General features: G+C 45.6%; 1 protein-coding gene across 4 annotated transcripts in view; it reads right to left on the reverse strand.

Annotated features, from left to right (window-relative positions):
• The window catches only part of LOC115144716 (transcription factor SOX-6-like), a 258,270-nt gene that overhangs the window by 32,507 nt on the left and 213,152 nt on the right, over positions 1 to 12,611 (reverse strand). For 2 of the 4 annotated variants that reach the window (XM_065002985.1, XM_065002986.1), the window contains exons 10-12: positions 5,902 to 6,051; positions 3,122 to 3,335; positions 576 to 760 (exon numbers count right to left, since the gene is read on the reverse strand). In XM_065002985.1, coding sequence (XP_064859057.1) covers positions 576 to 760; positions 3,122 to 3,335; positions 5,902 to 6,051 — 549 coding nt within the window. The remainder of the gene's footprint in view (positions 1 to 575; positions 761 to 3,121; positions 3,336 to 5,901; positions 6,052 to 12,611) is intronic. The other 2 variants (XM_065002987.1, XM_065002988.1) reach the window with 2 other exon arrangements.

Here is a 12,611-nt window from a genome sequence, read left to right on the forward strand (position 1 = left end):
AACTTGCCTAGTTAAATAAAATGTTAATGGTAGTTCTGTATGTGTAGGACAAGTTGTGCTGCTGTGTTTTGAGCCAGATGCAGCATTGCTAGGTCTTTCCTGGCTGCATGTGACCATTTTACCAGACAGTAATCAAGAAGGGACATGATTAGAGCCTGAACAACTAGTACAGGTGATGTTTGTGTCAAAAACGCATAACATATTTTTAGAACAAACATACTGTATTTCTCCCTATCTTCACAACAACTTTCGCAATTTTCTATCTATTTATTTATTTAACTCGGCAAGTCGGTTAATTAAGAGTACATTCTTATTTATAATGACGGCCTGATAATTGACGGTCCAATGTGTTACCTTGGAGTTTAGCTTCCTCAACTTTTTCAATGGTCTTTATGTACAACTACAGTTGAAGTTAAGGTCATAGAATGTTTATTAAATACAATGATGTTAGTATTAGATGCATAAACACACATGTGCATGTGTATATGTGTGTGTATGCATCTACGTGTTTGAGTGTGAGTTTGTGCATGCGTTCATGTGTGTGGGTGCATCTTTATGTGCGTCGTGACTATCACCTTGTTGCCATTGCTGAGGCTCATGCCGCTCAGGGCTGTGAGCTTGGCCTCCAGGCTCTGCTGCTGCTGATGATGAAGCTGTTCTCTCTGGATCTGCTCCCTCATCTTCCTCGCCTCCTGGATGGCCTTCATCACTGCGTCCTGGTCCCCAAACAACGCTGTGGAGTTCAGACTGGATAGGATGTCTGTGGGTAGAAAGCATCGGCCGTCAGTGTCTGACTGTTGACGGGCACAGCAGTAGACCAATCAACATTGTTGCTGTACGTGACCTCACAGGAAAAGATCTTGACACGACTGATTCCAAATTGACCACTACCTCCTCCTCTCTAGACATGTGTAGAGCTGAGAGGATTGGTTCCTCCTCTCTAGACATACGTAGAGCTGAGAGGATTGGTTCCTCCTCTCTAGATATGTATAGAGCTGAGAGGATTGGTTCCTCCTCTCTAGACATACGTAGAGCTGAGAGGATTGGTTCCTCCTCTCTAGACATACGTAGAGCTGAGAGGATTGGTTCCTCCTCTCTAGACAAACGTAGAGCTGAGAGGATTGGTTCCTCCTCTCTAGACATACGTAGAGCTGAGAGTATTGGTTCCTCCTCTCTAGACATACGTAGAGCTGAGAGTATTGGTTTCTCCTCTCTAGACATATGTAGAGCTGAGAGGATTGGTTCCTCCTCTCTAGACATACGTAGAGCTGAGAGGATTGGTTCCTCCTCTCTAGACATACGTAGAGCTGAGAGGATTGGTTCCTCCTCTCTAGACATACGTAGAGCTGAGAGTATTGGTTCCTCCTCTCTGAGAGTATTGGTTCCTACGTAGAGCTGAGAGTATTGGTTCTTCCTCTCTAGACATACGTAGAGCTGAGAGGATTGGTTCCTCCTCTCTAGACTTACATTGGTTCCTCCTCTCTAGACATACGTAGAGCTGAGAGGATTGTTCCTCCTCTCTAGACATATGTAGAGCTGAGAGGATTGGTTCCCTCTCTAGACCTAGAGCTCTAGACATACGTAGAGCTGAGAGGATTGGTTCCTCCTCGTAGAGCTAGACATACGTAGAGCTGAGAGGATTGGTTCCTCCTCTCTAGACATACCTAGAGCTGAGAGGATTGGTTCCTCCTCTCTAGACATACGTAGAGCTGAGAGAGCTAGACATACGTAGAGCTGAGAGGATTGGTTCCTCCTCTCTAGACATACGTAGAGCTGAGAGGATTGGTTCCTCCTCTCTAGACATACGTAGAGCTGAGAGGATTGGTTCCTCCTCTCTAGACATACGTAGAGCTGAGAGGATTGGTTTCCTCTCTCTCTGAGAGATTGGTTCCTCCTCTCTAGACATCACGTAGACATACGTAGAGCTGAGAGGATTGGTTCCTCCTCTCTAGACATACGTAGAGCTGAGAGGATTGGTTCCTCCTCTCTAGACATACGTAGAGCTGAGAGGATTGGTTCCTCCTCTCTAGACATACGTAGAGCTGAGAGGATTGGTTCCTCCTCTCTAGACATACGTAGAGCTGAGAGGATTGGTTCCTCCTCTCTAGACATACGTAGAGCTGAGAGGATTGGTTCCTCCTCTCTAGACATACGTAGAGCTGAGAGGATTGGTTCCTCCTCTCTAGACATACGTAGAGCTGACATACGTAGAGCTGAGAGGATTGGTTCCTCCTCTCTAGACATACGTAGAGCTGAGAGGATTGGTTCCTCCTCTCTAGACATACGTAGAGCTGAGAGGATTGGTTCCTCCTCTCTAGACATACGTAGAGCTGAGAGGATTGGTTCCTCCTCTCTAGACATACGTAGAGCTGAGAGGATTGGTTCCTCCTCTCTAGACATACCCTCCTCTCTAGACATACGTAGAGCTGAGAGGATTGGTTCCTCCTCTCTAGACATACGTAGAGCTGAGAGGATTGGACAGGTATAAGCAACATAGAAAAAAGGTGGAGTTGTTACCATATTGCTTTTAGATCTCCAGCTCATTGAGATCTACACAGGTGCCTAGTGGGTAGGGGTGACGCCTTTATTTGTGGTTAGACAATGAAAGACTCATCTGTAAATTACATTTTTCCAACGGCAGTTTCTCTACAAGCACCCAATGTTCCCCTCCGGGAGAGCAAACTTTCCTCTACCTTCCTTGTCTAATTATCAGATGAAGAGGAAGTACTGTATGCTTGGGTGGCTGTTAAAATAGCACACAGGAAGGAACACACGTGAAGTGGTACGTCCTCAAAGACACTCTAGAGGAGCTAACGAAATTGTTTTGGTGTAAGGCAATGATTTAGATTGGGCTTAATCACAGATAGCAGAGGTAGAGAACTAAGGCTTATGGTCCAGGGCAGACAATGATGTGAGAGATCTCTTTAAACCAAATAACGTGTGCTGGGTTTCATTGGTTCCGCTGCCTGGGTTTTCATTGGTACTAAATACAGGGCTTTGGGCACTCGTAAAAATAAATAAAAAACTAGGTCTCCTTTGGGGTTGACTTGAACTGGAGGTGGATGCTAGGAATGTTTGTGTGCAATGTGAAGGTGTTTGCGTGCATTTTGTTTATTTGTACCTGTGAGTGTGTGCGCAGGCATGTGTGTGTGTTCACTGCACCCACCCAGTGAGCCTCTGCCCATGTTGGAGAGAGGGCTGGGGATGCGCCCCTTCCCCATGGTGATGGGGCTGGTCTTGTTGCTGGGGAACAGGGTGTGTGAGGGCGAGGACGGGGAGCGGTCGCCAGTCTTGGATCGGGCTGAGAGGTTCAGGGGCTGCGTTGACCCTTCCTCCTGTGGAAGACGAGGAGAAAGAGCAGGCACAGGGGTAAGAAAAGACTGAAAACACCATGGACCTGTTAAATGGGCAAACAATTATTCTGACGTTGTTATGATGGCATTATGACAGACTGCTTCATGTGAAGACCTGGTGAAAATGTAGTTGTCAGTTGAAGTGTGTATACACTGAGTGTACTAAACATTAGCAACACCTTCCTAATATTGAGTTGCACCCCCTTTTGCCCTCAGAACAGCCTCAATTCATTGGGTTATGGACTCCACAAGGTGTCGAATGTGTTCTGCAGAGATTCTGGCCCACGTTGACCCCAATGCTTCCCACAGCTGTGTCAAGTTGGCTGAAAATCATTTGGGTGGTGGACTATTCTTGATACACACAGGCAATTGTTGAGCATGAAAAACCCAGCAGCTTTGCAGTTCTTGACACAAACCAGTGTACTACCATACCCTGTTCAAAGGCACTTAAATCTTGTGTCTTGCCCATTCACCCTCTGTATGGCACATAAGCACAATCTCAATTGTCTCAAGGCAGCAGGTGTTCTTAATGTTGTACACTCAGTGTAGCTGTCGTGGTGTAAACTCTGCTGAGGAGGATAATTTCTCTATCCAACCGACTGAAGAGTCTGTCGTCCTGATTCAACCTGACTCCTCTATTCAACTGAGCCTCTGAATTATGTTGAAGCATGTCTGTCTGGGAGTTCAGATTGACAGAATAAAAACATTTGAAGCAGACAGAAAAGTTGTGTTTGTTTATACTCAGTGTAGACCAGTGTGAATGATGTGTTTGAGAGTGCAATATTGCTTTAATACTTTGGTCGTGTTCCCCAGGGCAGCGTGTTGAGACCGCACATTATTCAGAAGCTGGGAAAAATAAGGCTTTGACCCTCAGATTGCTGCCTAAAAAATGTATTCACTCAATTATCCCGCTCTCAAGTTGTGGCCATTTATAAATACATTTGATCAACAAAAACTTTTGCTGTCTCGTCTCCTCCTCTCTTTCCTAATCAAAGGTTCATGACCACATCGCCTCACATTGAGTTTGTGAGGAATCCCTGGAAGGGGATAGAAACTGGAAGAGAATTCGTCAACACCACCTGACTGAGTTGTGAAAGGGAACGCTAACAAACATGGATTTAATTTGGAACCAGTCTTGGGGAGAGGAGAAAGAACATGATTCGGGAGGCTGGGAGGACATTGGGATGCCAGTGTGGAGGGTAGAGAGAGTGGAAAGGGGTTGGGGAAGGTGGACGTTTCAGGGTGGAAGTTTGAAGTTTCAAGGGAAGAGTACTACTATAGAGCTGTGGTGAGTTCTGACTCCAGTCTATTGTGATGCTGGTTGAGCAGTATTGTAGAGCTGTGGTGAGTTCTGACTCCAGTCTATTGTGATGCTGGTTGCAGCTTTGGTTAGTTCTGACTTCAGTCTATTGTGATGCTGGTTGAGCAGTATTGTGGAGCTGTGGTGAGTTCTGACTCCAGTCTATTGCTATGCTGGCTGAGTAGTATTGTGGAGCTGTGGTGAGTTCTGACTCCAGTCTATTGTGATGCTGGTTGCAGTGGTGGTGAGTTCTGACTCCAGTCTATTGTGATGCTGGTTGCAGCTTTGGTTAGTTCTGACTCCAGTCTATTGTGATACTGGTTGCAGCTGTGGTGAGTTCTGACTTCAGTCTATTGTGATGCTGGTTGAGCAGTATTGTGGAGCTGTGGTGAGTTCTGACTCCAGTCTATTGTGATGCTGGTTGCAGCTTTGGTTAGTTCTGACTCCAGTCTATTGTGATGCTGGTTGCAGCTGTGGTGAGTTCTGACTTCAGTCTATTGTGATGCTGGTTGAGCAGTATTGTGGAGCTGTGGTGAGTTCTGACTCCAGTCTATTGCGATGCTGGCTGAGTAGTATTGTGGAGCTGTGGTGAGTTCTGACTTCAGTCTATTGTGAAGCTGGTTGAGCAGTATTGTGGAGCTGTGTTGAGTTCTGACTCCAGTCTATTGTGATGCTGGTTGCAGTGGTGGTGAGTTCTGACTCCAGTCTATTGTGATGCTGGATGCAGCTTTGGTTAGTTCTGACTCCAGTCTATTGTGATGCTGGTTGCAGCTGTGGTGAGTTCTGACTTCAGTCTATTGTGATGCTGGTTGAGCAGTATTGTGGAGCTGTGGTGAGTTCTGACTCCAGTCTATTGCGATGCTGGTTGAGCAGTATTGTGGAGCCGTGGTGAGTTCTGACTTCAGTCTATTGTGATGCTGGTTGCAGCGACCCCACATAGACACATGGCTCCCATTATTGCCTCGTCGAGTCAAGATGAGGCGTATGCTCTCGAGCTCACTCCAGTAAAGAGGTCTGGGCCCATGCCAAACAGCAGCCATCGCCAATGTGTGTGTGTGTGTGTGTGTGTGTGTGTGTGTGTGTGTGTGTGTGTGTGTGTGTGTGTGTGTGTGTGTGTGTGTGTGTGTGTGTGTGTGTGTGTGTTCATTCCCTTTCACTTGAATCATTGATTCAGTCAGAGAGTTATATACTGTGTAACCAAGGTCCAAAACAAAAACGCACAAAGTCAATCATAAAGAGAAGGCTCACCTTAAAATGAGTGACAGGACTCAACACTCTCTTCTCACTCTTTAAGCCGGGGGGCGATAGGGGGTCTGAGGAGTTGGGAGGCTGTGGCAGTGAGGCCATTTTGGCTCCAGGTGAGATCTGCATGCTGGCCAGCTGGGTGGCGTACAGCTGCTGCAATGAGAGGAAATAGGGAAACTGACAAGCTATTAACATCAGCAGCCAGCCGCTAGAGCTGGCTTAGTTCCCACCTCCCTCGCTGTGTGTCACACGCCCACACGCACTTCAGAGAAACAACACAGAGGCCCTGTCTATAGCTGGTTGTGACTTAAAGCTCAAATGAAAAAGACACCCACAACTATGAGCATTGTTGGAGGCATGTGTTTGTTTGTCAAGGTTCAGATCCAGAGAAAACATATTTAACTCAAACCGTCGCCAATCTATCTACAATTCCGATTCATTCAACAGATGGTGGTGTTCAGAGCGGCTTGCTCATCGATTGATATCAATGCTTGGATCCAGTTTGAGGTTTTGAGTGTTCCTCAAAACTTCAAGTCAGAGAAATGCTTCAAGTTAAATGTCAGAGTAAAGTTTCAGAGAAATATATTTTTTAACTCTTTCAAATAATTAATGGAGAATAAACCTCAATTTCAGAGAAATCCTACAAAGCTTCAGCCAGTCCAAGACACTTAGTAAATATTAAACAACCCAATCTAGAAAAGTGAAACACAGTCTCTGTCTGAGGTCCAGCAGTCTGAATCAAAGCTCTGACCACTGCCTGAAACCACTGTCAACCTCCGTTTGAGGACTTGACAACATATCAAAGCCCCAATCCTGCATGAAAACCACCCAGACATGGCTTGTGTTCAGTAAGACTTGGCCTGCCTCTCTTCCTCCTCCTCTAATATCTCCATTTCTACACTCTTCTTTTATCTTCTCCTCTCCTTTCTCCTCTCTCACCGTTCTCCACTCTTCTCTCCTCTCCTTTCTCCTCTCTCACCGTTCTCCACTCTTCTCTCCTCTCCTTTCTCCTCTCTCACCGTTCTCCACTCTTCTCTCCTCTCCTCTCCTCTCCTTTCTCCTCTCTCACCGTTCTCCACTCTTCTCTCCTCTCCTTTCTCCTCTCTCACCGTTCTCCACTCTTCTCTCCTCTCCTTTCTCCTCTCTCACCGTTCTCCACTCTTCTCTCCTCTCCTTTCTCCTCTCTCACCGTTCTCCACTCTTCTCTCCTCTCCTTTCTCCTCTCTCACCGTTCTCCACTCTCTTCTCTCCTCTCCTTTCTCCTCTCTCACCGTTCTCCACTCTTCTCTCCTCTCCTTTCTCCTCTCTCACCGTTCTCCACTCTTCTCTCCTCTCCTTTCTCCTCTCTCAAGAGTAACTTGCTGTGGTGATCTCCACTCTTTCTCTCCTCTCCCTCATCTCCTCCCCCCTCTCCTCTCCTCTCCTCTCCTCTGACCTCAAGCACTCTCTCCCCTTGTCCTCTCCTCTCTTTCCCCTCTCTACCCCTCTCCCTCTCTCCCCATTGTATCATTGCCCCAGTGTTGTGAGATCTGATTTCCTCTCAGTCTAACCGCTAGGCCTCATGAGGACTCTGAGGTCCGTGGAGGAGGGTGGCAGACACACGAGAAGCAGAGCAGACGGGAGGAAGGCTGCGCCGTCTCATTCTGTGGTTCAGGCAGCGAGTTGGACAGCCTCTCTCTCGAGCCAATATTAAACACAAACAGAAGGGGCCCTCGCCGCGATGAAACAAAGCCCTGGTGTAACAGCGCTTATTTTCCTTGGCGAGTATGAGGAGTGCCCGGGCCAACCTCTGGCGATATGAGATCCGCTCAAGAATGTGCTTTGAATGACTGGTAGGGCCTCGCGCGTCTATCATTCACGACCACAAGAGTAACTTGCTGTGGTGATGGCTGTTGTTCATACAACTGCGGAGAAGAGGAGAGCTGAGGTTGAGGTATACACCTTGAATGTCTCCGAGGCCCAAGCACACGTACAAACACACACACCGTCTCTCTCTACTGAATAAGGATTATGTATGGGAATGATTTAGACAGTTAGACACTGGTAGACTGAGCTATGGGCCCCTATACCCAAGCACACAAACTTCAAACAAACAAATAAACATTCACATTCATACCCACACAAACTAAAACAGAGATAGCCTCCACCTTCAATATGGCTGCCAAAATAACATCAGACAAGAGCTGACAAAAAGCGACCAGTCGAATGTAAATAGGGAGTCAAACGGTGCACCTTTCTAGTAACATAGTAAAAGACTGCCACAGTAATTTTTTGCCCCATTGAGCCTTGGAAATGTATAATTTCATTATTTTTTACTTGACCCTGACCTTGCCAACTGGCATAATGCTTTTTAAAGTCAAACAAACAAAAGCATTGAAGACAGGCCTTTTTCTCCCTTTTCCGCCCAAAAACCTGAGGGATCGATGGCCGGCTAGAAGCCAATGTGCAACGTAAACAACGGCAATCTGACCTCTCGCTGTTCAGTAATCCCTGAGGGAAGATAATGCAGTGATTTTTTTAAAATTACAAATTGACAAAGAGTCTTTAAAAACAAAACTCTCTATTGGACGGGGGCTCTGGCTGTTAGTGCTAATTTGACTGAAACTAAATGATTAGTCTGTAATTTTCCTCCATCAGTGCTGGTTTTGATAGCCATGTTAGCACAATAATATGCTAAGAGAAAGGTATGATGTGCTTTAGAGGGGGCTGAGTAGGAGTGCTGATCTAGGATCATTATGGGCTTTAAGATCATAATGAATAAGTTAACATGGATTCTATACATGCCCCTAGCGGGACTGGTACAATCCCCTTGGCTAGCTTCTTGTAGCCTCGGCTTTCTATTGATCTCAGTATCAGGAAAACACATGGGGGTTGGAATTTTTCAGCAGGTTAGCAGGGAGAGAAAGGAGAAAAAGGGACTGACTGACTGACGCTTACCAAGAAAATGCTAAATTAACAACTTCTGGTGTGTGTGTAATATTCTTATGTATGTGTGTGTTTGCGTGCGTGCGTGCGTCATGCGTGCTCACACAAGTTTGTGTGCGTGTGTAAACGTACATATGTGTAAAAGTCACAGTAAGCGTGTCTGTATATATAAACACAGCAAAAAAAAGAAACGTCCTCTCACTGTCAACAGCGTTCATTTTCAGCAAACTTAACACATGTAAATATTTCTATGAACATAACAAGATTCAACAACTGAGACATAAACTGAACAAGACATGTGACAAACAGAAATTGAATAATGTGTCCCTGAACAAAGGGGAGCTCAAAATCCAAAGTAACAGTCAGTATCTGGTGTGGCCATCAGCTGCATTAAGTACTGCAGTGCATCTCCTCCTCATGGACTGGCACCAGATTTGCCAGTTCTTGCTGTGAGATGTTACTCCACTCTTCCACCAAGGAAACCTGCAAGTTCCCGGACTTTTTGGGGGGGAATGGGATTGACGTGCTCAATGGGATTGAGATCCGGGCTCTTCGTTGGCCATGGCAGAACACTGACATTCCTGTCTTGCAGGAAATCACACACAGAACGAGCACTATGGCTGGTGGCATTGTAATGCTGGAGGGTCATGTCAGGATGAGCCTGCAGGAAGGGTACCACATGAGGGAGGAGGATGTCTTCCTTGTAATGCACAGCATTGAGATTGCCTGCAATGACAACAAGTGCAGTTCGATGATGCTGTGACACACCGCCAAAAACCATGATGGACCCTCCACCTCCAAATCGATCCCACTCCAGATTACAGGCCTCGGAGTACCGCTTAGTCCTTCAATGATAAACGCAAATCCGACCATCACCCCTGGTGAGACAATACCACGACTCGTCAGTGAAGAGCACTTTTTGCCAGTCCTGTCTGGTCCAGCGACGGTGGGTTTGTGCCCATAGGCGATGTTGTTGCCGGTGATGTCTGGTGAGTGACCTGCCTTACAACAGGCCTACAAGTCCTCAGTCCAGCCTCTCTCAGCCTATTGCGGACAGTCTGAGCACTGATGGAGGGATTGTGTGTTCCTGGTGTAACTCAGGCAGTTGTTGTTGCCATCCTGTAACTGTCCCGCAGGTGTGATGTTCAGATGTACTGATCCTGTGCAGATGGTGTTACACGTGGTCTGCCACAGCGAGGACGATCAGCTGTCCATCATGTCTCCCTGTAGCGCTGTCTTAGGCATCTCACAGTACGAACATTGCAATTTATTGCCCTGGCCACATCTGCACATCTGTATGTTTACCTAGATGAGCACGGACCATGGGCATCTTTCTTGTGGTGTTTTTCAGAGTCAGTAGAAGGGCCTTTTTAGTGTCCTAAGTTTTCATAACTGTGACCTTAATTGCCTACCGTCTGTAAGCTGTTAGCGTCTTACAACCATTCCACAGGTGCATGATCATTAATTGCTTATGGTTCATTGAACAAGCATGGGAAACAGTGTTTAAACCCTTTACAATGAAGATCTATGAAGCTATTTGGATTTTTACGAATTATCTTTGAAAGACAGGGACCTGAAAAAGGGACCATTCTTTTTTTTATTTTTTTGCTGAGTTTATACATACAGTCGTGGCCAAAAGTTTTGAGAATGAAACAAATATTAATTTTCACAAAGTCTCCTGCATCAGTGTCATTAGATATTTTTGTCAGATGTTACTATGGAATACTGAAGTATAATTACAAGCATTTCAAGGCTTTTATTGACAATTACATGAAGTTGATGCAAAGAGTCAATATTTGCAGTGTTGACCCTTTTTTTTCAAGACCTTTGCAATCCACCCTGGTATGCTGTCAATTAACTTCTGGGCCACATCCTGACTGATGGCAGCCCATTCTTGCATAATCAATGCTTGGAGTTTGTCAGAATATGTGGGTATTTGTTTGTCCACCTGCCTCTTAAGGATTGACCACAAGTTCTCAATGGGATTAAGGTCTGAGGAGTTTCCTGGGCATGGACCCAAAATATCAATGTTTTGTTCCCCGAGCCACTTAGTTATCACTTTTGCCTTATGGCAAGGTGCTCCATCATGCTGGAAAAGGCATTGTTCGTCAGCAAACTGTTCCTGGATGGTTGGGAGAAATTGCTCTCGGAGGATGTGTTGGTACCATTCTTTATTCATGGCTGTGTTCTTAAGCAAAATTCAGCCACTCCCTTGGCTGAGAAGCAACCCCACACATGAATGGTCTCAGGATGCTTTACTGTCAGCATGACACAGGGCTCATGGTAGCATTCAACTTGTCTTCTCTGGACAAGCTTTTTTCCGGATGCCCCAAACAATTGGAAAGGGGATTCATCAGAGAAAATGACTTTACCCCAGTTGTCAGCAGTCCAATCCCTGTACCTTTTGCAGAATATCAGTCTGTCCCTGATGTTTTTCCTGTAGAGAAGTGGTTTCTTTGCTGCCGTTCTCGACACCAGGCCATCCTCCAAAAGTCTTCGCCTTACAGTGCGTGCAGATGCATTCTCTGTGCTGCAAGCTCTGTGCTGGTGGTGCCCCAATCCTGCAGCTGAATCAACTTTAGGAGACGGTCCTGGCGCTTGCTGGACTTTCTTGGGCGCACTGAAGCCTTCTTCACAACAATTGAACTGCTCTCCTTGAAGTTCTTGATGATCCGATAAATAAATGATTGATTTAGGTGCAATGTTACTGGCAGCAATATCCTTGCCCGGGAAGCCCTTTTTGTGCAAAGCAATGATGACGGCACATGTTTCCTTGTGGGTAACCATGGTTGACAGAGGAAGAACATTGATTCCAAGCACCACCCTCCTTTTGAAGCTTCCAGTCTGTAATTTGAACTCAATCAGCATGACAGAGTGATCTCCAGCCTTGTCCTCGTCAACACTCACACCTGTGTCAACGAGAGAATCACTGACATGATGTCAGCTGGTCCTTTTGTGGCAGGGCTGAAATGCATCGGAAATGTTTTTTTGGGGGATTCAGTTCATTTGCATGGCAAAGAGGGACTTTGCAATTAATTGCAATTCATCGGATTACTCTTCATAACATTCTGGAGTATATGCAAATTGCCACCATACAAACAGAGGCAGCAGACTTTGTGAAAATGTATATTTGTGTCATTCTCAAAACCTTTGGCCACGACTGGACATATACAGTTGAAGTCGGAAGTTTACACACCTTAGCCAAATACATTTAAACTCAGTTTTTCACAATTCCTGACATTTAATCCTAGTAAAAATTCCCTGCCTTAGGTCAGTTAGGATCACCACTTTATTTTAAGAATATGACATTTCAGAATAATATGAGAGAGAATTATTTATTTCAGCTTTTATTTCATTCATCACATTCCCAGTGGGTCAGACATTTACAGACACTCAACTAGTACTTGGTAGCATTGGCTTAAAATTATTTCACTTGGGTCAAACGTTTCGGGTAGCCTTCCACAAGCTTCCCACAATAAGTTGGGTGAATTTTCCCGTATTCTTACTGACAGAGCTGGTGTAACTGAGTCAGGTTTGTAGGCCTCCTTACTCGCACACGCTTTTTCAGTTCTGCCCACAGATTTTCTATGAGATTGAGGTCAGGGCTTTGTGATGGCCACTCCGATGCCTTGACTTTGTTGTGCTTAACCCATTTTGCCACAACTTTTAAAGTATGCTTGGGGTCATTGTTCATTTGGAAGACCAATTTGCGACCAAGCTTTAACTATCTGACTGATGTCTTGAGATGTTGCTTCAATATATCAACATACATTTCCGTCCTCATGATG

This window comes from Oncorhynchus nerka, linkage group LG17, assembly GCF_034236695.1.
Source record: "Oncorhynchus nerka isolate Pitt River linkage group LG17, Oner_Uvic_2.0, whole genome shotgun sequence".
Classification (NCBI taxonomy): Eukaryota; Metazoa; Chordata; class Actinopteri; order Salmoniformes; family Salmonidae; genus Oncorhynchus; species Oncorhynchus nerka.